This window comes from Ursus americanus, chromosome 2 (assembly GCF_024610735.1).
Source record: "Ursus americanus isolate L20-20 chromosome 2, mUrsAme1.1.p, whole genome shotgun sequence".
NCBI classification, from domain to species: Eukaryota; Metazoa; Chordata; class Mammalia; order Carnivora; family Ursidae; genus Ursus; species Ursus americanus.
In genome coordinates, this window is record NC_142128.1 from 39853731 (window position 1) to 39876822 (window position 23092).

Sequence of the window (23092 nt, forward strand, 5' to 3'; positions counted from 1 at the left end):
TGGGCGTTGCAAGCCCCGCCAGGCCCACTCTGGAGCACGTTCCCTCGCAGGGAGCGGGAAGTCTGGGGGTTTGCTGGAGACTGAGCTCAGGCCAGGGCAGCAGGAGCCTGGAGTGACCAGCTGACAATGCCAGAACGCAACACCCACGTTTATTTGAACTTTACAAGGTAGAAATATAGAAAAGCCCGCAGGTAAAGAGCCAGCAAACACTTTCCATAAGTTCAGGATCTTGATGATTTAGAGTCCCAGGCCTGTCTGGTGCGGAGAGACCCAGGCCTTCCTGGCTCAGCAGGAGGCCCTCGACATCCCAGCTTCTCAGCCAAATGGGGGCCCTGAGCTCAAGGCCCCCTCCGAGGCCCGGTGGCCTGTGACTTCCCACACCAAGATGTCACTGTGGGCCACCGAGAAGAGCAGCCGGGCAGATGGGGCAAACCTGCAGAGCTGCACCATGTCATCATGGCCGGCGACGTCCCACACGGCCCCGGACTCACAGTCCACAAGCCTCAGCACACGCTCTGTGGGCAGATGGCATAGGGCTGGGCCTGGGCAGGCTGAGTGCCCCTCACGCCGTACCCGTGTCTGTGCAGCTCCAGGGCCCGGGGTCCCCCAACCTGTCCTGGTGTCGGTGCCTCTGGACGAAGGTTTGCTAAAGCCCTGCGTCCGCCACACCCGGGGCCCACTACAGCTGGGACCGGGGCAGCACAGCTAACGGGAGGGCCCGTCAGCCCCAGGTATCCCACCACATGGGGATTTCAAGGCCCCAAGCTAGGCCACCAAGTCCCTCTGTTGAGGCACTGGCCCTGGGTGCTGCAATCAGCACCCCACACCCCTCATCTCCTGACCCTACGACTCCCCTGGGGCCTGTGTCCTCAGCCCACTTCAGAGATGAGGAACTTGCGGCACTGACGTGAGAGATAGGTCCCAGGTGGAGGTATGGGTGAGCCCCCCCGGCTCCACTCAATACAGGCTGAAGTCCCATTCCACCACAACTCACCAGCAAAGCCAATGGCCATGAGGTGGGCTCCAGGGGACAGGCTCAGGGACACAGCAAAGAACGGCAGCGGGATCCTCTCCACCACCTGTGGACAGTGAGTGTGAGCCTCCCCTCCCCGGCCCTGGGTCCCTCGGGTTCCTGGCCCCACACGGGGGCGAGGGATACACATGCCTGCTTCTGGCGAAGGCTGTAGAAGACCACCTCTGGATGCACGCCGAGGCCCGCACACACCAGCAATGCCCCATCCCAGGGGCAGAAGGCAACAAGACAGGGTGGTGGATGGCTGGGAACCTGCGGAGGGGCGCAGCATGCTGCAGTCAGGTGGGCAGGCACCGTCCCCACCCCTGGTGCCCCGCAGGACTCTTACCTCCGTGAGGGTGGGCGACGGGGAGCTCAGCCAGTCCACGAGCTCACAGTGGCCCCGCAGCCAGTCGGCGGCCCAGATGCTGATGCGCTGGTCTGAGCTGGCAGCTAGCCACAGGTCAGCACCCTCTGCCCCGAAGTCTCCATGCTGGGGGTGGGTAAGGGCTGGTGGGTGCCTCCTGCCCTGCCCTACCCAATCTCCCTCCCCTGCCAGCATCCTCCCGGCCAGGCCCTGCCGGCTCATGAAGCCACGTCACCTCTTTGTTTGTGCTCTGGATGGTGGTGATCAGAGCACCTCGGTGATCACTCAGCACACGGAAGGTCATCCCCGTGCGGGGGCGGCTCACAGCCACAAGCCCATCCTTGTCTCCAGAGAGGATGGTCTGACCTGGGCCAGACAGGGCCACAGTGTTACCCTGTGGGCCCCTGGCCCCCAGCCCAGACATGTGCCTACACTGTCGCTCTGCTGGTCCCCACTCCTCACCATCTGCAGAGTAGGCCACGGCCGTCAGGGCAGCCCGATGGGGGTGCATCTTGAACTCCATGGCAATTCGGGAGATGCTGAAGACACGCAGCGTGCCATCACTGTAGCCTGCTGCCACCTGCTGCTGCTCCGGGTGTCCACAGGCGGGGGGGCTCCACGCCAGACAGAGGCAGCTCTGGGGACCCACAGTGGGGAAACACGAGCACTCCCCTGGGGATGGGGAACGGGGGCCCAGCCCCAAGGCTGGGATGGACACTCAGGGAGGACATGGAGACCAGGCAGGGCCGGGAGGTGGTCTGGGCTCGGCCCTGGTCTCCTCTAGTACCTGGTTCAGCACCTGGAACTGGATCAGGAGCTCCGTGCTGGCCAGGGACCACACTCTCACACTCCCGTCATCACTGCACGTGGCCCAGTGGGACGTGCTGGGGCTGAAGACGACCTCGTTCACCTGCAAGAAGCCAGCCAGCCCCCGCTGAGGCTGTGTGGCCCTTGGGCAGAGGAAGACACAGCAGGACCATGTCTGTTTTGTCTTTTAAAGATTCTACTTTTTTAACGTAATCTCTATCCCCAACGTGGGGCTCAAACTCACGACCCCAAGATCAAGTCGCACACTCTTCTGACTGAGCCAGCTGGGCACCCCAGGTGGGTCTTTCTGACGAGACTACCCATCTCAGCACAAACCTGCCTGGCCCCATCCACCTCCATGTGGCATAGAGACACCGTCCTGGCCTCCCTCCCAAGTGTCCCCACATGAGACCTGGGTGGGATGGAGTCACTAGAAGCCCACTGGTCGGTCGAACCTGATGGCTCCCTTGCTAAGACAGAAGGAACTGTTCTGGTAGGCCCTAAAAAGTGGTGACATGACCATGCGTGACGACGTGTCCCCGGAGGGCCGCACACAAAAGGTAAGGGCAGACAGCCTGGGCAGGAGAGCGCAGGGAAAAGGAGACACAGAGGCCATGTGCCCAAGAGGGAAAAAACACAGGACGGTCTAGCCTTGAACGTGAATTTCAAGGGTAAGTACGAACTCATAATACATCTTACTTAAAAAAACAATAATTTTCCTGTGTGGCTAAGCAGCAACTGGCCCCTCTGGCACTCGGACCAGGACCCCCACGTCCATTTCCCACAAGAGGGGCCCCCAGACTGAGAGGGAATAGCCGAGTCTGTTTCTGGGCGGAGCTGCAGAGGGGAGCCTGGAGCACCCCGCCCTTCCACACAAGAGGGAAATCACCTGCGGCCATCAGCTCCGGTCAAGGACTTAGGGCCCAAGTGCACGTGTGCCGGTGGATGAACGAACACGGAAAGGTACCTGGCACTGACACACGCTATGCTACGGATAAACCGTAGGGCTCGTGCTCAGTGAAAGAAGGAATGCCCAGAACAAGTGAATCCAGAGAAACACAGTTGGTCAGTGAGACCCAAGGGCTGGGCAGGGCAATCGGGGTGGGGGGTGGGGCAGTGTTTGAAGGGTATGGGGCTTCCTTCTGGGGAGGTGAAATGCCCTCAAATGTGACTGTGGTGACGGTTGTGCAATTCTGGGAAGGTAACACAACCACAGACTTCAAGAGAGTAAGGTGTACGACGCGTACCTTGTATCTTAACCCACAGCTGTCACCAAAAACACACAAAGAGCAGATGATACTCGCCCATCCCAAACTCAAGTTGCTTTGATGGCAACCATTATGTCTAAAGAAACGAAGAGGGATCAAAAAAAAGAAGGAGGACTCAGGAGCCAACTCGAAGAGCCTGCCACTGGCCCAAAACAGGGCTTGATAAGCATCAAGAGAAACACTGACCGCAAGGAAGCCGGACCCACATTTCCACCCAGCAGCTCACACAGAGCCTCACCATCGTACACCACCATTGGAGGCCGAGGAGCCAAACCAGCACTCAGGAGACCCGGCCCAGGAGGGAGAGACTCGCCCACCCTGCGGCTCCTGCCTCGGCCCTACCTCGGAGAAACCAAGCTCACGAGGCCGTCCCTCGTGGCCAGGATGAGATCAGCACCACCAGCAAGTCCTACCCAAGTAGTGAGTCATTCTAGGAGCACCGCGCCGACAGGCAAGCGGCCCCTGACCAGACCCTGGCCCGGCCTCCAGACCTCTTGGACCACAGGGAACATAGGGCCGAGAAGCAGGTCCAGCCCAGCTGGTGGGAGGTTCCAGGACAAAGAAGCTTGTTTTCTCAACAAGGAAAGTGCAAGAAAAAATAGTGCCAAAAGAAAAAGGACAGAGAAGGCCAAAAGGCCTGGGTGGGGACGCGTGGGGGTCCTGTGTGGACAAGGGGTAAGCACACAGCTCCAGGCTGTCCTCATCCAGGCACCTCCTGGACCATTTACGCACAAACCCGTCTGACTTGGGCTTGGGCTTGAAATAAGCCGGGGAAAGGAGGGGCAGAGCAGAGCACGTGTGGCTTACCGCCCTGCCCCCGTCCAGGCTGGAAATGCCCTCACCTTGCTCCTGTGGCCACTGATGAGGCGGGTGCTGGCGCCCTCGGCCCAGCTGACGTACCAAAGCGTGCCTGCCGTGGTGCCCACCACACCCATGTCCATGCTGTCGTGGAAGACCGCGCTCACGACAGCCCCGTCCAAGGTCAGCTCGCGCTCCATGAACACAGAGCTAGACCTGGGGTGGGGGATGAGGCCAGTGGGTGGAAAGGGTAGCAGCAGTGACAGCCCAGGGAGCCTGGTGTTCTGGGGGTGTGTCCCCATCCTCGGGCAGCGCCCCCCCCCCCCCGGCGACACGCCCAGCAGCTCACCTGGCGCGTGAGCCCTTGCACCTCAGCTCCGGCACGGCCCCCACTGCCCACAGGCGCAATCGCCGGGTGTTGCTGCCGCTGACCAGCCTCGCACCCGAGCACAGCAGCACTCCTGGGAGGCAGGAGGTGGCATGAGCCCCCTCCCCAGATGCCCAGAGCTTGAGACAAGGTCTCCCGAGGAGAAGCCAAGCCTGAGCCGTCAGGGGCTGCAGGGATTCTGTTAGGCACCCACCAATCTCGCCGTCGTCCGCGTCCCAGACCAGGAAGCAGCGCCTGGCACTTGTGTCCCAGACGCAGACCTGGCCGGCATTGGAGCCACAGTAGAGCAGAGGTGCAGCCCCGTAGCAGAGCGAGGTCAGCTCGCCCGCCCCCACCTCCTCAGGGATGGGCTCTCGGCGCACCTGAAGGGACACGAGGGAAGCGTGGGTCAGCAATGTCCTGAGGCCCAGCCAGACCCCATCCTCCAGAACACCCTGCAAATCCTGGCACCTGGAGGCTGATGTTGGTCCCATGCTGCTGCACGAGCCAAAAGGTAATGGTGCCTTGGCCCACACAGGCCAGCTCGCCAGCATCCCGGGGGTTAAAGGCCACACTGTGCACTGGCTCCGGGAGGTGCGTGGATGCCAGGAGCTCATAGGTGGCCATGCTCCACAGGGCCAGAACGCGGTCACCGTAGTCCCCTGGCGAAAACGCACGTAGCTGCATCAGCTGCCCGGGGTCCCAGGACGGGCAGGAAAGTCGAGAGGCCACTGTCCTCCCCACCCCCACTGACCCAGGGTGACAAGCAGCTCGTCATCTGGTGAAAATGCCAGGGCTTGCACCGCGGTGCTGTGGTAAGAAATGAGGTGCTGGCAGGAGCCCCCCGGCACGTTCCAGATGTGGATGTGGCAGCTGGAGGCGGTGCCGCTGCAGCCCGAGGCAGAGGCCAGGACCTGGAGGGCAGGAGGGCAGGACGTTAACAGGGAGGGCATGGCCCACGGCCCATCCTGGTTCTGGCTGGAGGGAAGGCTGGACCAGCATCCCTCGAACTGCCCTGGAGGTGAGAGCCCGCTGTGGTTGTCAAGAATCCAGGCTCTGACCCTGGTGGGCGGATGGGAGGCGATGCCGGCACCTGAGCATTGTGGCTGAGGGCCAGGGTGGAGATCTCCTCGGGGTGGCCGAGCCAGTGCTGCTGGGCTCCAGAGTGCAGGTCCTCCACGACCACCAAGCCGCCACAGGTGTAGGCAAAGAAGCCTGTGGGCAGGAGGCCAGCCCTGAGCCAGTCGGCTGGGGCCAGGGTGCATCTTCCCTGTTCCCTTCCACAGCCATGGGGGCTCACCCCCGGAAAGCCCGCTCAGAGGCTGGAACACAAGACGCTACCGGGAGATCACGTCTCAGCTCGGGCACCCCTCTTGCCCTGCCACCCAAACCACCTACGAGCAAGTGCTCACGGGCTCTTCCTGGGGCCTGTCCTAGGGGCGGACAGAGCTGGGCCCTCCCTGTAGCTTCTGGGCTGGGAGCCAGGGTGCGCGGCGGCCCCCACCTGTATCTGGCTTCCAGACCACATTGGCCCGCCCGTTCCCGTTGTAGCCCACAACGGCCTTCAGGAGCAGACGCTCCACGCCAGCACTGGAGACAGAGGCACTCTGCGAGGACACGGACAGGACGCTGGGGTGCCGGCACAGTGCCCGGCAGTCCGCCCTTGCAACTCAGGCTCTCCCGCATCAGGCTGGGGCCTGCGATGAAGCCTGGGGGGATGCAGGCTCCCAGAAGGAGAAAAATGGCAGGAACACGGGCCCCAAAACCCACATGAGCAGCAGGCAGAGCTCAGGGTGCAGACAGAAAAGTGCACGTGGGAGGTGTGGGAGGCAGCGGGAGTGTAGGGAGGCCAGGCAGGGGCAGCAAGACCCAGGGGGGATCTCAGGGAGGGCACAGGTACGGGAGGAGGAAATGGGAAGTAGTCAGGGCTCATTAGGACACCACCCAGGGCCACTCTGGACGTCCGCAGGACAGTGAGAGCCTTGGCCAGCCAGCCAGAGTGCAGACACAGGGTGGACAAGTCACCTACAGGGTGACCGTCACCAAAATCTACAGCTAAGCCCTGTCACCACAGCTGTGAGCTTTGGGGGCCGCGCTAGGGAGACTCCAGGAAACCAAGTTTCCTAGGGAGAAACAACACTCCCAGAAGCTACAGGGCCGTGCCACCCCCACCTCTGTGCCTGTAGGGTGTCTGCTTGTGAAAGGGCCTGCGAGGATCCCCCACCCCAACTGACCTTGACCAGTGGGGAGGTCTTATAGCGTGCCAGGAAGTGCCTATAGCAGTCTGGGCGGGCAGAGGGATGGACCTGAGCTTCTCTGATACTCCAAGCACCTGATGGGGAGAAGGACGAGGCTTCGCAACACCAAAGCACCCATGACCCTCAGAGACCCCTCCCTGCACAGTCACCCAGCACCGCCACGGGGACACGTGTCTGAGCCACAGCATACATGTGGGGCCAGAGGACACAGATGGGCTGCACCCCACTGCTAGCCTGGCCCAGCCAGGGCCCCAGACGAGCCTACCTGCCCGGTACTGAACATAGCTCGTCTCACAGAGTAAACCTCAGCCCGTCAGGCGGCTGGGCCTCCCTCAGGCCGCCTGGAGCCCGTGAAAAACCTTGGTTGATCATGAGTATCCCACCCCACCCAGCTGCCCCTCTTCTGCTTACTGGACCAGCTATGGGGGTGGGGACCCATGCTGAGGTCCCAGGGGCCCCCTGGAGACCCCCAGACCCCGTCTCCAGCCCCGCTGGCCTCCTTCACCAGCATGGGCAGACTTGAGGCCTGATGGAGCCCCTCAGGGCTGTGGCTCTCCTCAGAGGGTCCTTCTTCATCTGACAAGGAGAAGGCACCTGGGGAGAACGGGGAGGGGGGCACTGAGAGGAAGGAGCGGAGCACCGTTGCTCCCGCCCCCTGTCCCCCCCATAGGCCTGGACCAGAGACACACCCAACAGGCCCTCCACCCTTACCATCATCACCCTTGAGGGGTCCAGCACAGACGCCCGGCCGGAGTGGGGAAGCCGGGGATGGCTCAGGCACCTGCTGCCGGGGGAGCCCATTGGCCCCAGACACCGTGTCTTCCAGCTGCCTTGCATCCGGGCCTGGAGACAGAAGGACCCAGCCTGTGCCACACACCCCCAGTTCTGCACTAGAAACCTCACGGAAGGAAGGGGCGCTATGCCACCCACAGAGACTGCAGGGCTAGCACCAAAGGTTATCACAAAGCCTGCCCGTGTGGTGGGGTCACTCACTAGCCTCGCAGGTCGGCGGTGCCCCAGGTGAGTCTCCAGCACTGCAGAGGCAACGAGAGATCAGGTGGGAAGGGTGTAGCAGGGTGGCGAGCAGACGTAGGTCTAGGGCAGGCACTTGCCTTCCTGGTGGTGAGCTCTCCGGGAGACCCAGAATGTCCCAGAGGAAGATGGCATCCCCCACGCTGAGGAGCTGCTGCTGGTCAGGGGTGAAGGCCACAGCATGCACAGGCTCTGAATGGCCGACATACACCTGGGGGCAATGGGAGTCAGACACAGAGAGCTTCGAGGCACAGCTAGAGCACCACGGGCCTCTGCTTCACGCTGCAAGAGAGCGACGCATCCTGCAGATCTGGCTGTTGAGTCCCCTGACCCCCCAGATGGGGGGTGTGAGGAGGAGGCTCTCAGGAGCGTCAAGCTCCAGCAAGCACAGGGGAGTTGGGGGTATCACCCACCTGGCAGCTGGGGCAGGCCTGTGTCGGGTAGTCCCACACCTTGATGGCCCGGTCAGTGGCCATCAGCAAGAAGCGGGCGTCCCTGCTGAGGGCCAGGGAGGGGCAGGCCACAGGGGGAACACATGGCAGCTGCAAGAAATGTTCTTGTCGGTGACAGAAGATCGGAAATCACAGACCGCCGCACAAGGGAAGTCTCCCTTCTCGAGAAATGCCCCTTCGGAGGAGCAGCAGGTGGGCCAGGGCCTCCTCCTGCTCGAGGCACTGCAGGCACTAAAGCTGGAGCCCAGAGGGAAGGGGAGGTCAAGTGGCTGACCGCAGCCCTGGGCTCACCTCCCGGACCACGCGGCCCGACATGGTATCCAGCACCATGACCGTGTTAGAGGACGTGGACACCAGTAGGTGGCCAGGGGGTCCGGGGCCAAAGCAGACGGCCACAGCTGAGTCCAGGCGGCTGCTGGCCAGGTCCAGCGCACTGACGTTGATTCGTAGCAGCTGGGAGAGAGCACCGAGTAGCCACCGGTGAGGGCCTCCGGGAAGAGCTTGCGCCCCCCAGAGCCAGAGCACAGGAGGTGAGCAGCCTCAGGCACCCACCCAGCAACCCTGCCTGCCTGTGGCTCACGCACTCCGTGATCCTTTAGACCCTCTCTGGGGTGAGCATGGCCTCCCACCTGCCCCCTTAACTCCCTCGCACCCCACACAGGGCCGAGGAGAGCCCCTGCCCTCCCTGACCCCCTCCACCCTGGTGGAACCCAGGACGGCCATGTGGCAGCCGGTGGGGAACATCCATAGAGTGCTGGCCATGCCAGCATGGCCACACGGAGGGTTCCAGCTGACTCACCTCTTCCAGGGAGGCTGCGTTCATGACGGTCACCACGTACTTGGAGGGGCCCACGAAGGCCAGCAGGCGGCTGTCCGCGCTAACCGCCAGGGCATTGGGGGTTGGGTGGGCGTCCCGGCACACCATGTCAGCTGCCGGCAGCATGGGGGCACAGGGTCAACCAGGTGGAGACCCAAACCTGCCCCCGGCTGTGGGAAACAGACACCAGTGGGCACCAGCTACTGCTGGGATAGCTGGGGGTTCTCCCGGACCACGACCAGCTGCCAAGTGACCACCTGGCTGGCCCAAGTTACAGTGGCCACAGGAGGAAACACACGCTCTCAGGTGACCCGACTCCTACCTAGTGCTCAGGCCATTCACCTTCTCCTGCAGCAGGGCTGGCACAGACCCTCACTGACCTTTCATTCTGGGGGGCTGAGAAGTTCTAAAACCACACTCACCCCGGAGCTGCAGGCAGCGAGCAGCCCCCACCCCACGGGGACCGGATGAGGAGATGGTCAGGAGGCTGGATGGGCAGCACAGGGGTCTGACCTGCCACACGCAGCACACGGCACGGGGTGCTGGCGCAGTGGTACTGGGCCAAGGTGCCCAAGGAGCAGGAGCTGAATAGGAGGCTGCCGTCGGGGCTGGCGGCCAGGCCGGTGACTGGTCCTCGGTGACACCTGCACCACACAGGGACGGCCACCACCCCGGCCCTGAGCTGCACCGTCCCAGACTGCTCACAGCTGGTGCTGCCTGAGTTCCCGGGGGCAGCAGAGGGCTGGGGCTCTCCGTGGACGGCCCTTCCCCACCCGGCGCCCCACGCAGCACCGCAGCCTCCGGCACGGGCGTCTGTAGGGCTGGAACCCACTGGGCACCCACCTGTGCTCCACCAGAACCTCAGCAGCCTCCAGGCTGAAGGAACGGACGGCCCCACTGCTGAAGCCGCAGAATAAGGCTGGACGCGTGGGGTGGAAGGCGACGGTACACGGGGCCTCCTCCGGGGACCTCAAGTCATAGAGCTGGGGGGCGGGGTCCATGAGGGCAGGTAGGGATGGGGCTGCCAGCCGGCCTCAGAGCCCGAGAGCCCATCTCTCCATGGGCCCCACGGACCGTGCAGTGCTCCACGCCTGCCTGGGCCCCACCCACCAGCCCGCAGTGCCTCCCTCTGCGATGGCTCCCTTCTGGCCGCACCCCACCTGCTGCAAAGTCGCCAGGTCCCAGATGCGGACAGTGTGGTCCTGGGACACCGTGGCCAGCTGCCCTCGGCTGCCCTGGGTAGCCAGGGCCAGCACCGGAGCGGTGTGGGAGCGAACCAGCATGCTGTACTCCCGGGACGGGATGTCCAGGAAGCCCAGGTGGCCGGAGGAGGTGGTGGACAGCACACGCAGACCATCACGGCTGACGCACACTGAAGTGACTGGGCCCTCGTGCTCTGCGGACAGGGTGGCTCAGGGACCTCCCGGGCCCCCTCCACAACACAGACAAACCCCTTTCCTTGCAGCCTGCAGCTCCATCTCTCTGTGGCGAGAACGGGCAGCTCCCCAATGACCACCCACTCCTGGGTTCAGGACTTGACCCCCTGGAGGACTGGGACTGATGTCTAGCCAGGGGATGACCCCTGGAGGACTGGGACTGATGTCTAGCCAGGGGATGACCCAGGGACACAACCCTCCCAAAGCAACTCCGATGCTGAGACGGTACCGTGGTCCCACCTGCCTCCAGGAGCACAGAGGAGAAGTCCAGGGGCCAGAGCCGCAGGTAGCCGTCCTCCGAGCCCATGGCACATATGGCCTGCGACACGCTGAGGCTGCTGATGGAAATGCCGGGGCCTAGGGGGCGGGCAGGGTCAGCCCACAGCACCAGGGCGGCTCCCCCACCACCACCCCCCATACAGCAGGGGACCACCTACCAGAACTGAAGGTCTGCTTCTGTGAGAGAGGGCGGCTGGGGGTCCGCGTGGGCAGGAGGCGGCGAGCATACCGCACGGCCAGGAGCTGGCGGTCGATCTCCAAGATGTGTCCACTGCGGCCACACACATAGCTGCTCAGGGAGGCGACAAGTGAGGGCCGAAGGGGCAGGTGGGAACAGGACCCAGCCACTTATGGGAGTGAGGGTAGGACTCACAGTGTATGGCCATCCTGGGCCCATCCAAAGGCCAGGTCGGTCAACTCCAGCACCCGGTGCTCCCCCAAGTCCACAGGGCAGGAACGCAGCTCCCCCCCGCGCAGCCGCCACAGCCGCACGCTGCCCTGCCCACACGAGGCCATCCTGCAGGGCAGAAACATGACACTGTGGGTGGTCCCCAAGCCAGGGAGCGCCAGGCTCAGACCCCATCCGGGCCCATGGGCTGTCGAGGCCTCATCCCAGCAAAGCAGGGACAGCACCATCACCTGGTTTCGTCAAAAAAGGCCACCTCAAATGCCTGGATGTCAACCCCGGTGTGCGTCTTTGCAAGAAGGACTGCCTCACCGCCTCGTCCCACCTGGGCTGTGCCCCAGGCCATCACCACCTGCAACAAGCCCGTACTGAGTGCCCATGGCCCACGCATCCGCCCTGCCTGCCTGCCTGGCCTCCCGCAGGCCTCAGCTCTTCTTTCCTACACAAGCCCGCCAGAGCGCTCGGGAGCTGAGGGTGTGGGGACGTTGGTCCCACAGCCCAGAGGAACCTGTCCGCGTACTCCTGGGCTTCCACACTCGAAGCTGGGCATGTCTGTGGGAACAGAGAAAACACCGACCCACGAGCAAAGACGGGCCCGTGCCGGAACATGAACCGCCTCAGATACACCTGATCTCAGGAAGGCCGCTGCGCCAAACACGGCCAGCAGAGACGGCAGGCGGCGGCCACACCGACTCTGTCCAGGGGCCTGAGAACATGAGGCATCATACAGGGCACGCAGGGCAGCGGGCTGGGCAGGGGAGCTCTGCTTCCTAAGCCCTTTGGCCTCTGCCTGCGCCCAGGCACAGGCCACCCTTGCCTCCCTGACCAGGGCCTGTTACCGTCCTCCCGTGGCGGTCCTTGCCGACGCCACAGAGCAGCGCCCCGCTGTTGGAAAAGCTGTGGATGGAAAGCAAGCAGTCAGTGTGGCTGGGGCCGGCCCCCCACCCCTCCCAGAGGCCCCATGCGCACCTAAGGGAACAGAGGGTGTGGGCCGGGCTCCGGAACAGGGACAGGCACTCCCCGGTCTGGAAGTCCCACAGGCGCAGCATGCTTGGGGGCCGGGCCTGGGCCGAGGCCAGCAGCACGCCGCTCCCATCCAGTGCCAGGGCAGAAACCTGGAGGAGGTGGCAGGTTGGGGGGACGGCCCTGGGCTCGCAGGCACGAGCCTTCCCTGGGACAGGCGGGTGGCACCCACCTTGTCAGTGTGGCCGAGAAAGCAGCGCTGCTCCCGGGTGTGGACGTGCAGGACGACAATGACTGCGTGACAGGGGTACACCACGGCAGCCCCGTCCCGGGTCCACAGCGCCTGTGCACAGGGGCCAGATGTGGACGTCACGAGCTGCTTGGCCTCCGCCCTCCCCAACCCCAGCACACCCCGCCGCCGTGTCAGGAGCACACACACACATGCAGGACCTCCCCCAAACCCTGTCTGCAATACTAGAAACTCCACGGTGGAAATAATGAAACACCAGGACCCACAGACGCTCGGTTTACGTCTAGAAAGACCTGGCAAGCACAGCGCCACAGACCCAAAACTGGTGCCCACACCAGCCCCACACGCCAGACAAGCATCAAAGCCTCACAGGACACGTGACAGCTCTCGGGTCTAGGGACGCTCCAGCACCTGGGCCCGTGCGAGCGCGGCCTGCACTCCCAACAGAAGAAACAGACGCCGGGACAGGAAGTCCCGCTTCCACTGAGCAAACGCCAGGCCGTGTGCCAACACGGACAGGGCCAGGCATTCACGGGGGGTGAGAGACTCCACACCCCGAGGAAACATAGATGTCCACATAACCACCTTGGGGTCTCACGGTTTTCCCACTGCCCCCTCTGTGTACCTGACACACGACCCAGAAAGAGCACCTAAGAAAGAGCACCGGACCACTCACCCATTTGGTACTGTGGCCCCCAAAGCCAATGACTCCCTTGAGTCTCAGGATCGGATCCGGGAGAAAGCTCTGAAACAGGCAAACTCACAGTGAGACCCCAGGAGGTGAGGCTCCCATCGCACTGGGACCGCACCAGCCCAGGCTAGCTCCTCCCTGCCAAGAAAGCAACGTGGTCCTGGGTGGTTCTTGCCGGCTGCACAGTGGCAGGAAGCCAGGATCGGGCCTCAGTGCCAGACCCTGTGGGGACCTCAGCTCCTGCCCCTGCCCGCACTCCCAGGCCTCCACGTATCGCCTGGTGTCTCCTTACCTTTTGTTGGAAGAGATCCTTGTCCAAAGCCACCTCCTGCCTGCTGTGCTTTCGGCCAGAAGGCTGGACGACAAAAGGTCTCAGAGACCCAGTAGCCCTGAGCCACACCTCATCAGGGCCCCACCCACCTCGGTGAGAGGGCTTACCCCTCACCTTCCCAGGGCTAGGCACTGACCTCGTGCATGGCCACATCCTCTAGGGCCATGGCAACCATGGTCGGCTTAGGCGCGGACACGTGAACACCGTTGCCAGCTGCATGCTTGTCAGTGACCTCCGCCCTGGCCGAGTGCTCTTGGCTACGGTCACTGCGGCCATTCATACTGGGGACCTCCGAGCGCTCGCAGAACAAGCTGACCTCTGGAAGGGGCCTGGGCACTGAGGGGGCCTGGCGCGACTGCAGAGGCACAAGTGCGTGTCAGCACCCTGAGGCCACCACCCTGCAGCCCCATCTCCAAGGAACAGGAGCACTCACAGCTATGGGACCCAACATCTGGACCGGGGAGGGCACACTGTCCTGGAAGAGATCGCTGAAAGCCACTGGGTGAGGGGGAACCTGCAGCGTGCGCCCCAGGAAACCTGGAATGGAACCAAAGGCCACAGAAGCCACTGAACAGAGAGCACAGAGGCCTGGAGACAGCATGGTCATACGGCCTCGCCCACTCCTCCGAAGCCACAGCAACAGCTGCAGCCCACCCCTCTAAGCCAGGCCCCGCATACCCTCCTAGCTGGAAAGTTTGAGGACACCAAGCACCCCACACCACCTTCCACATGGTCCTGGCATCTCAGGACAGCCTCGAGGCTAGCCCTGGCCCCCGTGGGCACCACCCTGGCAGGTTTGCCACCCCCATACAATATCAACACCCCCTCCCGTGAAACGCCACGTTGCTGCAGGCCTGAGCCCACATCCCTGGTGACCCCACAAGCCCACCTGCCTCAGGAGGGGAACAGCTCTTCTGAACCAGCTCAGGAGATGCTTTTGAGCTGTCACTTGGAAACCTCGACAGGGCAGAGGAAAAGTTAGTGTCCAGGGACCGCCCTGTGCTCCCCTCACTGGCCTCCCTCAGGATGGGCAGAGCTGCTCACCGGATGTGGACATAGCGGTCATACCAGCTCTCCCCCTTTGGCACCGGGAATGCCATTTCTCGAGGTACAGGTGTGACAGGCAACTTTGCTCGCTGGGCCTCAGCAATGGTAACAGCTACAAAGAGCGGAGCTGGTCCACGGAAGCAAGCCCATCCTGCTCCCTCTTCTAGCCCAGGCGGGTCTCAATACCAGGTACCCCCAGTCCAGCCACCACCACCCCCTGCCCCCCACAGGTGTCTCAGGAGCTGGGGGGCTCCGAGAGGGCACTGCACAGGCGTTTCCATCACAGGCCGGGATGTCAGCCCCTCCTGCTGAGAACTCAGGGATGAGGGGAGAGAACCGGAGCGGGCAGGCTGCAGGATGCGCACAGGGCGTAAGTACAGCACTCACCGGGGTCAAAGCACAAGTCGCTGGTGTAGAGGCTCTTCACGAGCAGACTCGCGCACAGCTTGACGCCCTTGAGATGACCGTAGCACCGGTTCAGGTACACCAGGAGAATGTCACGCAAATCAAGCTGCAGGCATGTCCAGCGGGCACCAGAGGGGGCAACAGCGGCCAGCTCTGAAGAACACGAGCCAAGACCAGCGCCCACGGTCTCACCAGCCAGCCCACGGCGGTCTGTACTCAGCCGGCGCCAACCATCACGTGCCCCCCCCCGCCCCAGCACCATCGGTCCTTGTGCCTGCGACTGCCCACCTCCCTCTCTGCTCTCAGGCAGCCTCTCTCGGGCTACCGCAGCCCTTCATGTCCCGTTTCCACATCACCTTTTACAGCTAACCCCGCCTCACAGATGAAGGGAAACTGCAGCCATGTGGCCGTAGACTTGAATTCCTTGAAGAGGTTGGAGAAGGACACACGGATGACCTGGCTGTCCTGCAGGGCACAGCATGACCATGAGAAGACGAGAGGGGCTGCAGGAACGCAGCACCCCCGGCCCCTGCTCCCAAGCTTGGCACCTCGGTGGCCACGTCCAGGTGAATGACGAAGTGCTTGGCTGGCAGGGGCCTGAAGAGCACGTACAGGTACCGTCCCGTCAGCCCCAAGGACTGGGTACTGGTTTTGGGGAGCTGGATGTAATTTCCAGCAGACACAGAACCCCGGATGCGATACACAGTGCACTTCAGAGTCCTATCCTAAAGAGAGAAACAGGGGAGGCGGCGCGGTCCAGCGAGAGACACCAAGAAGGGCACCGTCGTGTGACCCTCGCGGGCTTCTACCAGGGCTCTCAGGAGAGAAGGAAGAGATCCCCTGGCCCGCTTACCGTCACAGCAGCCACATCGCCTTCCTTAGTGGACCGCTTCCACTCGCCCACCTTGAAGTGTCTGAAGACGTTGAGGAACGGGTGCTGCCACACTGGGGGGCCACGAAGGTGTGAGGACCCCCGTGGGCATGAAGGTGCGTCCCCAGATGCCAGACCCCGGCCGGCGAGGGCGGGTATCCCGCTGTGGGCCTCCAGACCTTCCAGGGAGGAGCCAAAGGCTGGGTCTGTGTTCCGAAATCGCTATTACTGAGCGCCAGCCCCGGTCCCCCCGCCGCTCTGACGCCCCGCCGCCCCGGTCCCCCCGCCGCGCTGACGCCCCGGCCCAGGCCTCCCGCGCGCCGCTACCTTTCGCCATGGCGTTGGGGCTCGCACTTCCCGCCTCGACCGCCGCGCGCTCCACGCAGGGCACGCAGCGCGCGCTTAGCAACGGCCGCCTGGCAACGGCGCCACTGCTGCCGTCACGCGGCCCAGGCCACGTGACCTGCGGCGGGGCGGGGCGGACGACGGCGCGACATCGGCCACGTGACCGCGGTGCGACCAGAGTCGGGTCGCCGGACCGCGGTTGGTCGTAAGGCAAGGTTCGTCCGGCTCGGCGTGGGCCGCCTCTCCGGCGCCCTGAGAACCGTCGCGACCCTGGGCCTCTGCGGCTACTCCCAAGCCAGGCCCCTGTGCCGATGACCTAGCAAGGCTAGTGGGAACCAGGGAGGTGCCCGACTCTCGGGCGCACCTGTGTATCGGGAAGGTGACCTACCCCATATTTATGGGAATGCACTTGGCCAGGGCTGTCCACACCCACCGACAGCTCAGACCGGTCTCCACCCTCCTGCCTCCAGCCCTCTAGCTTCCACATCTGGGGTACTCCACTCCACTCCGCAGGCAGTGCCACCCACTCGAGGCCAAGCAGTGTCCCACAGGGCACCTCGGCCTGGGGGGTTAAGACACAGGACCAAGCATCCTGAGATCTGGCCCCAGTCCCGCGTCCCTGAGACTCCATCCCTGGGCCAGTTGCTAACATTCGTGAATCGTGAGATGGGGCTCAGGCACCTGCCCACAGGAGAGAAAGCTGGGTGGTGCTGGCAAGGTCCAGCGACGTCCAAGAACGATGAGTGGCCCCAGGGCCCCAGCACCTCCGTCAGGACACAGGAAGGCCAGAATCGGGCAGAGCCGTAGCCATGGGCCCAAGGAAAGGTTAGGCTGGACCTAGTACGTGACGACCCTGACGCCACCCCCACACGCAGCAAATAAAGGCCACTCAAAAAGGGCAGTTTCTCAACTTTATTAGCCTGGAACTCCTCCCTGCCAGCCCCAGGGGCTGGTCCCTGGGCACAGTGAGCAGGATTGAGGTCAGACAGATTCAGCTCCCGGCCCCTGGCAGCACAGCACAACTGGTCCAGGGGTCAGCAGGTGCAAAAGTCCAAACGCTGGCACTTCAGGTGTGGCCGGCTCCCGGCCAGACTCAGGGTGAAGGACGGCCTGCTTCAGTGGCTAAATAGGGCTCTGTGGTCCTCTCCTGGTGAGGGGTGGGGGTCGTCCACCATGAGGCAGGGCTGGGTCCTGCACGGGCATCATTCCTTCCAAGGCAGCTAGGAGCAATTAGTGATTCTGGCCAGGAACTGCTGCGCCCACCACTCGTCCAGGTCAATGGGCACAAAGTCTGTGGGCAGAGTAGAAGGCTGGGCAGTGATGCTGCCTCCCAGACCAGTCAGTGTCTCTCCCTTTGAGCCAACCACAAGCCCCTCACCCAGACCCAAATGTAGCAAGCACTAGGAAGAAGCGGGTCAAGTTCAAGTGCCCTCCCCAATCCCCTAGGGCTAGAATCCAGCAGGGCCCAGGTCAGGGTTGGAGGGAGTGGAGGGGACTCCCTGAGAGCAGGGGAGGGCTCACTCTGCAGCCGGGGGTTGGGGGTCTTCTCCACGTACTGCACAGGCCTGGGCCCACTATCGCCAGCTGGGCCACTACCCAGCTGCTGTTCCACTTGCTGCCAAGCTGTGGGGAAAGGGCAGTCAGGCTGAGCCAGGCCCCTGGCATCCTGTCTCCCACCCAGGGCTTGGTGGCCACCCTGGACCCAAGCCAAGAACGGGAATAGGCAGCCCACTGGACAGTCACAGGACAAACAGGCACACAGCCTAGGAAGAGCCCGGTCCTCTATCTACTTTGAATCAGGTCACAGTGAGGAGGAGGAATAGGGGCCCGGGCCTCACCGTCGGGCCTCGACACTACCTTTGGACACAAACCGGACGTTTTCCTCATGGGCCAGCGTATAGGTCTCTTGGGTTCCCTCAAGGGATGGAGATGTGGCAGGGGGCCGCCGGCCATTCACCCGATTGAACACAAGCCTTGGCCCCGGACTGTGGAGGGGGGAGGAGCCGGTCAGCAACTATCCTAAGCCCAGATGATGCCTGGCAAAGCTCCAGGAGCAGCTTCAGGCCACACCCTCCATCCCCAGGCCAGGCCCAGCCTGGGCACTGCCTTGACCTTCAGGGTAGCTGCGTGCTGCAGTGGTGGCCGAGGAGGCCTCTCTCCTGCAGGCCCAAGCCGCCAGCAGCTCGATTCACACCTGCAGTCCCCAGCCCTGTGTCCCAGACCCCCAGCAGGGTTCCATGCTCAAGGCACACAGGCGCTCCTCCAAGGGTCTCTCGGGCACCCCTACTGCCACCTGCATCCCACCTCCCCAGGACCAGCCAGGCCTCCAGCAACCCACGTACAGATCTAAGCTACAACCAGATCACTCTGACCCAACCACAACTGGCCAGGCACAATTCTCGGCCATCTTCTCCCCCCACAGAAGCTTCTCCATCTCACCACTGTCCCCAGTGTGGAAGGACCCAGACAAGAAACAGGCAATCTTTGCCCTTCCCTCTTCCTGGCTGCCTCAGGCTCCATGGGGATGAGCCCTCAGTGATGGTGTGGCCAAAGAGCACTGAGTGGAGAAGTTGTGACTTCAACCCCAGCCCATCCCTGAAGGTCCCAGACAAGGCAACACTCCTGCCCATGGGGGTGGGAATGCTGAGTGAGGAGATGGCCCCCAGGTGCTGGAGCTCAGTCTGGTGGGCATGGGATGTCCAGGGAGCCACTGGGCCTGTCCCAGTCAGCGATCAGCAGGGCCCAAGGCAGTGATGGGCTGCCCTTGCTGGCAGCAGCTGGCCTAGCCCTGCACACACAAAGCCCAGGATGGGGCCGTGGAGGGAGCGGGGCCCGCACCTACAGCAGGAGGTGGGAGCCGGGAGTCCTGGGCTGCACGTGCCACTCCGCCAGGCACTCGCGGTCCCGCCGGCCTGCTCGCCTTCCTGGGCTCAGGTGCCCCACCGCCGCTCGGGGGTCCTCCTCGGCTGAGAGGGGCACTAAAATAAAGAGGAGTGTCTTGAGGGGCACCGGTCCCACCAGCTCCAGGCCAGCGAAGAAAATGTAGGGGTCAGGGCTCCTCCCAGGCCTGAGCTGCACCAACCAGAAAGTATGAACGTTTGTCCTCCACTTGGATAACCCCCTGCCTGCCACCCCTGCCCCCACAAGCCTGCAGACTCCAGGAAAGGGGAGGCTGGACAGCAAAGAAGGAAAACTGAGAAGGGAATTGCAGCCATGGGCTGTGGATCACAGGGACCAAGGCGGTGGCCTGACCAGGGCTGAGTGGGGGCCCTAGCAGGCAGGCACCCACCTAACTCCCCCACCCCTTTGGGAGTTAGTTACGTAAGGGTGCTCCCCAGGCCCTCTGAAGAAAAGGGCGCTGGCTGCAGCGTGCACCATAGATGAAAGTCTTGCTGTGCCTGCTCCCACGGCTGCTGCCCGCGGGCACACTCCAGTGTCCCTGCTCAGCACGCACGCGGGCATCCTCGCACTGAGTCTCCTCTCTGACCCCCACGGTCAACCGCCCACCCATTGCCAGCCCAGGACCCTGTCCTCCAGAGGGAAGTGACCCGCCCAAAGTCACACGCTGTAAATGGGTGTTAGTTCCAGAACATGAGCTCACACCTGCGTGACCTCAAAGCCCACGACTCAGTGACACTCCCAGGCCACCTCCCCCACCTGCTTGCAGGACCATCCCGGGGCCACGGGGCGCCACTGTATCTTCTTCCTGACCAAGCATATCACCGCCACTGTTCTCTGCTGTCTATCTCACACTGGGAGCCAGAGCTGCTCAGAGGAACAGCCCCACAGCGGCCCAGAACCCCAGCCCACAGAATTAGCAGGTCAGACGTTTTGAGCACCTGCAGCGCACCAGGCGCACCAGGCGCACCAGGCGCAGAGGACGCGGCAGCGGCCCAGACACCCCATCTCTCGTGGCAGTCAGGGTGAGGGATGCTGGGTAGTAAAAAGGCACTACAGAGGAAAAAACAGGGAAGGATGGGTAGGAAGGCAGGTGGAGCCCTTTTGGAGGCTGGCCTCCCCCCAGAAGGTTCAGGAGAGGGGGTAGGGAGGACTCACTGGCAGCGCTGGCCTCCCAGCAGGGTCTTTTCGAGGTCACGGGGACTGGGAGGGGGCAGCTCTGGAAGAGGGAGTGACCTCAGAGGGAAGGGGGGGCCAGCACAGCCAGCACATGCTGTGCCGCTCACCACTCCCGGGTGCGCAGTAGGACCCACGGTCACACGGGACTGAGGCGGGCCAGGCTCGTCAGCACCCTCCTGACCAGGCAGGCTGTGGTGTGCCCAACTGGCTGAGGGCCAGCTGAGGGCGAAGGTGAGGCCTCCAGGGGGTTTTAATGGCTCTACGCGGTCTTTCCCATTTCCCTCCCCAGCACTCCCCAAACCTGCCACAGATGCACCCTGATTTCATCAGCAATGGGACTGTGTAGAGGAAGGTGAGAGGGTCCGGGGCACCCTGGACCACTATGCTCCCAGGTTATTTGCCTGGGGGACCTGTCGTGCCTATGCACCTATGTCCTGTTTACTCTTCTGGGCAGCAGGACAGCCGTGAGGGCAAAAGCTGAAATCACAAGGCAATATTATAACACAGCCTGGATCCCAGGAATTGCCCCCAAGGCCCTGCTCACCTGTCTCCCAGGACACACCTGTGGTTGGCCTAGAACGCTTTCATCACTAGGAAGTGGCCTCACAATGTCAACATGCCCCCAGCAGAAGCCCCTCCACCCCCCCAGGGAAGGGCCGCAGCCCAGAAAGATCCCCACAGGCTGCCCCCTCCTGGCAGGCCCCCATCACCTGCACCCTCAGAGCTGCCTCAGGGGGTCCTGAGTCAGCCACCCTGCTTCTCTGCGGGCCCCTACCCAAAGCCTAGCCCAGGAGGCCTCAGGCTTTTGTGCACTTGGAAGAAAGCCCCGGGTCCAGGAAACGTATAGAATAAAAGAAACCAAAGGCTCAGCTCTGGAAGATGGGGGGGGGGGCGGTCAAGGTCATGTCGAGGCCAAATTGGGCAGGACTGAGATTCCTGTGGGACAGGCGTGGGGCACTGGCAAAACTGCTGGTCAGGAAAGGCGGGCAACTGCAGGTTCCGGCAAGGCCTGAGCATCTGTGGGAGTCCTCCAGTGCCCAGCCAGGGTGTTTTGGGTGAAGCGCGCAGGAGAGCAGCGGCCTGGAAGGGCCAGAAGAACCACGTGCGCTTTCTCCCCCAGCCCGCTCTGCAAGGACGGGGCTAGCGGCCTCCCGCCGGGGCCGGAGCCAGGAGGCCTTGCGGGCCAGCGCCCTAGGATAGTTTGCTCCCGCCTTCCTGGGCAGCTCGCCTCAAACCTTGGCCTCGCCGCCCAAGGTCGCCCGGGGCATCTGAGTCAGCCGCGTGGAGCTCCTACGATCCAGGAGCTGGTCAGCTTCCTCCCCACTCGGGCTCCGCCAAGGTCCCACAGGGGCAGAGTGGGAGAGGGGTTCGTGCACATCCGGCCTAGCCGCCGCCCGCCGACCCTGCCAGGTGGCAGGTGAGCCGGAGGCGCGGAGCCGCGGAGGCCAGAGCGGCCCGCGCGGGCGGGGTCAAACGCCCCGCCCCCGCGCCCGCCCCGAGCATGTGGCCGGGTCTCCGCGAACCTTCCCCAAGGTCAACCTCTCGGTCCCGCGGCCGCCAGCGGCCGGCCCGCGCGTCTCACCTCGAAAGGGGCCAGGGTCCCGGCGGCTGCGCCCGCGGGGGCGGTGGGGTCGGCGGCGCGGGCTGCCGGCATTTCAGGAGCTCGCCGAGCCGGCTCTCCACCTGCTGCTGCGAGGGACCTGCGGGCACCGGGCGCGTCAGCCGCCGCCGCCGCCGCGCCTGGGCAGTCACTGCGCGGACCCTCCCCCCGGCGGCCCTGCCCGCCCCCCGCCCCGCGCACCTGTGCGGCGCTGCGCGACCAGCTTGCTGGGCCCCTTGGTGATGGTGTACATGGTGCGGAGGGGCCGGCCGCCCGCGCGCTCACCGGGACGCACGCCCTGCCCTGCCCTCCGCCCGGGCTCGCACTCGGCGGGGGCCCAGGGCGCGGCCCCTTTAACGGGCGGCCGGGCGCGGCGGGCAGGGGGCGGGCCGCTACACGCCCCCGGCCCTTAAAGGGCCCGCGCGAAAGGGCCGGCCTCGGGGCACGCGGCGGAGGTGGGGCTCCGGCCGTTGGCGAGACTGGCCGCGGCCCGCAGCCACCAGCGCCCCACCCCACACGGCCCAAGGCCAAGGCGGAGGAGGAGGCCTAGGGCCTGGGACGGCCTTCCACCGCGGGAAGGCCAGGTGAGCCGCGGGGGCGGGGGTGCGCTGGGGGCGCTCTGTGCGGACCCTGCAAGCAAGGCAAGGCCGTTCCCACTCAAGTTGGGGAGCTTCAGCCAAGGTGCCTGGGTGGGCCTGGGCCAGCCTGAGGGGTCATTGTTGGCCTGGGTCTTGGGACCGAGGGCCCAGAGACCAGAAAAAGTGGGTTTGGTCAGCAACCTGGCTCCCTGGGAATCTCCCACCCCGTGGGACAGGAAAAGTGGGTGCAGTCTGCTCCCTGACCGAGCCTCCCATGCCACGGTGTACCCCCAGCTCCAGGGACCGGAGGCCCCCTTCAGTCTAGGAGCAGCGTGGGGGTGGGATCTTGGGGAGAGAGAAGGTGGGTGAGTGAGGATGCCCGGTTTGCCTGTTTCATCCCAATTGGAGGGGGGCAGTTACCTCCCACCCGCACCTCCAACTCAGGTGGCCTGCCTCCACCCCCAGGGTTCCTTCCTAAGAAATACAGAGGAGTGTGGGTTACTGCCGGCTCACGGGCTGCTCAGGGGCTTTCCCCACCGCTGCCCAGGCCGTGGGAGAGGAAGCGTGGCACTCTGGGGTCTGTGAGCCTCACCACCCGGAGGGCTCAACATAAGGCTCCCTCGTCCTCCGTTTGG

At 63.9% G+C, this 23092-nt stretch overlaps 2 protein-coding genes across 16 annotated transcripts; both read right to left on the reverse strand.

Annotated features, from left to right (window-relative positions):
* Positions 1 to 127: 127 nt before the first annotated feature.
* WDR90 (WD repeat domain 90) lies at positions 128 to 16252 on the reverse strand. Of its 11 annotated transcripts, none has more exons than XM_045783878.2 (43): positions 16185 to 16252; positions 15840 to 16063; positions 15535 to 15711; positions 15343 to 15451; positions 14969 to 15139; positions 14579 to 14693; positions 14424 to 14491; positions 13968 to 14071; positions 13671 to 13889; positions 13496 to 13558; positions 13189 to 13257; positions 12495 to 12605; positions 12269 to 12414; positions 12139 to 12196; positions 11533 to 11651; positions 11267 to 11410; positions 11052 to 11164; positions 10855 to 10971; positions 10339 to 10574; positions 10022 to 10161; positions 9692 to 9822; positions 9161 to 9291; positions 8653 to 8814; positions 8323 to 8451; positions 7990 to 8120; positions 7871 to 7911; positions 7589 to 7720; positions 7289 to 7471; positions 6854 to 6951; positions 6124 to 6226; positions 5713 to 5834; positions 5374 to 5533; positions 5091 to 5281; positions 4834 to 5002; positions 4602 to 4713; positions 4297 to 4468; positions 2167 to 2289; positions 1842 to 2016; positions 1615 to 1745; positions 1362 to 1505; positions 1166 to 1285; positions 995 to 1079; positions 128 to 515 (listed from the first exon to the last, which is right to left on the reverse strand). In XM_045783878.2, the coding sequence occupies exons 1-43, from the start codon at positions 16192 to 16194 to the stop codon at positions 316 to 318; spliced, it is 5658 nt and encodes a 1885-aa protein (XP_045639834.2). In that variant the 5' UTR covers positions 16195 to 16252; the 3' UTR covers positions 128 to 315. The 11 variants fall into 11 exon arrangements, 8 of the variants coding, with proteins under 8 accessions (XP_045639834.2, XP_045639833.2, XP_045639835.2 ...); XM_045783877.2 differs by having other exon boundaries at positions 11052 to 11182; XM_045783879.2 differs by having other exon boundaries at positions 11052 to 11182; positions 15840 to 16036; positions 16185 to 16238.
* An 847-nt stretch (positions 16253 to 17099) lies between these two features.
* Positions 17100 to 22251, reverse strand: MCRIP2 (MAPK regulated corepressor interacting protein 2). Of its 5 annotated transcripts, XM_087854086.1 has the most exons (7): positions 22081 to 22247; positions 21862 to 21979; position 21682; positions 19045 to 19199; positions 18060 to 18187; positions 17724 to 17825; positions 17100 to 17493 (listed from the first exon to the last, which is right to left on the reverse strand). In XM_087854086.1, exons 1-7 carry the CDS (start codon positions 22130 to 22132, stop codon positions 17423 to 17425), a joined length of 627 nt encoding a protein of 208 aa, XP_087710212.1. In that variant the 5' UTR covers positions 22133 to 22247; the 3' UTR covers positions 17100 to 17422. The 5 variants fall into 5 exon arrangements, with proteins under 5 accessions (XP_087710212.1, XP_087710202.1, XP_045640372.2 ...); XM_087854076.1 differs by lacking the exons at position 21682; positions 21862 to 21979 and having other exon boundaries at positions 19045 to 19180; positions 22081 to 22251; XM_045784416.2 differs by lacking the exons at positions 19045 to 19199; position 21682 and having other exon boundaries at positions 22081 to 22239.
* Between the last annotated feature and the right edge of the window lie 841 nt (positions 22252 to 23092).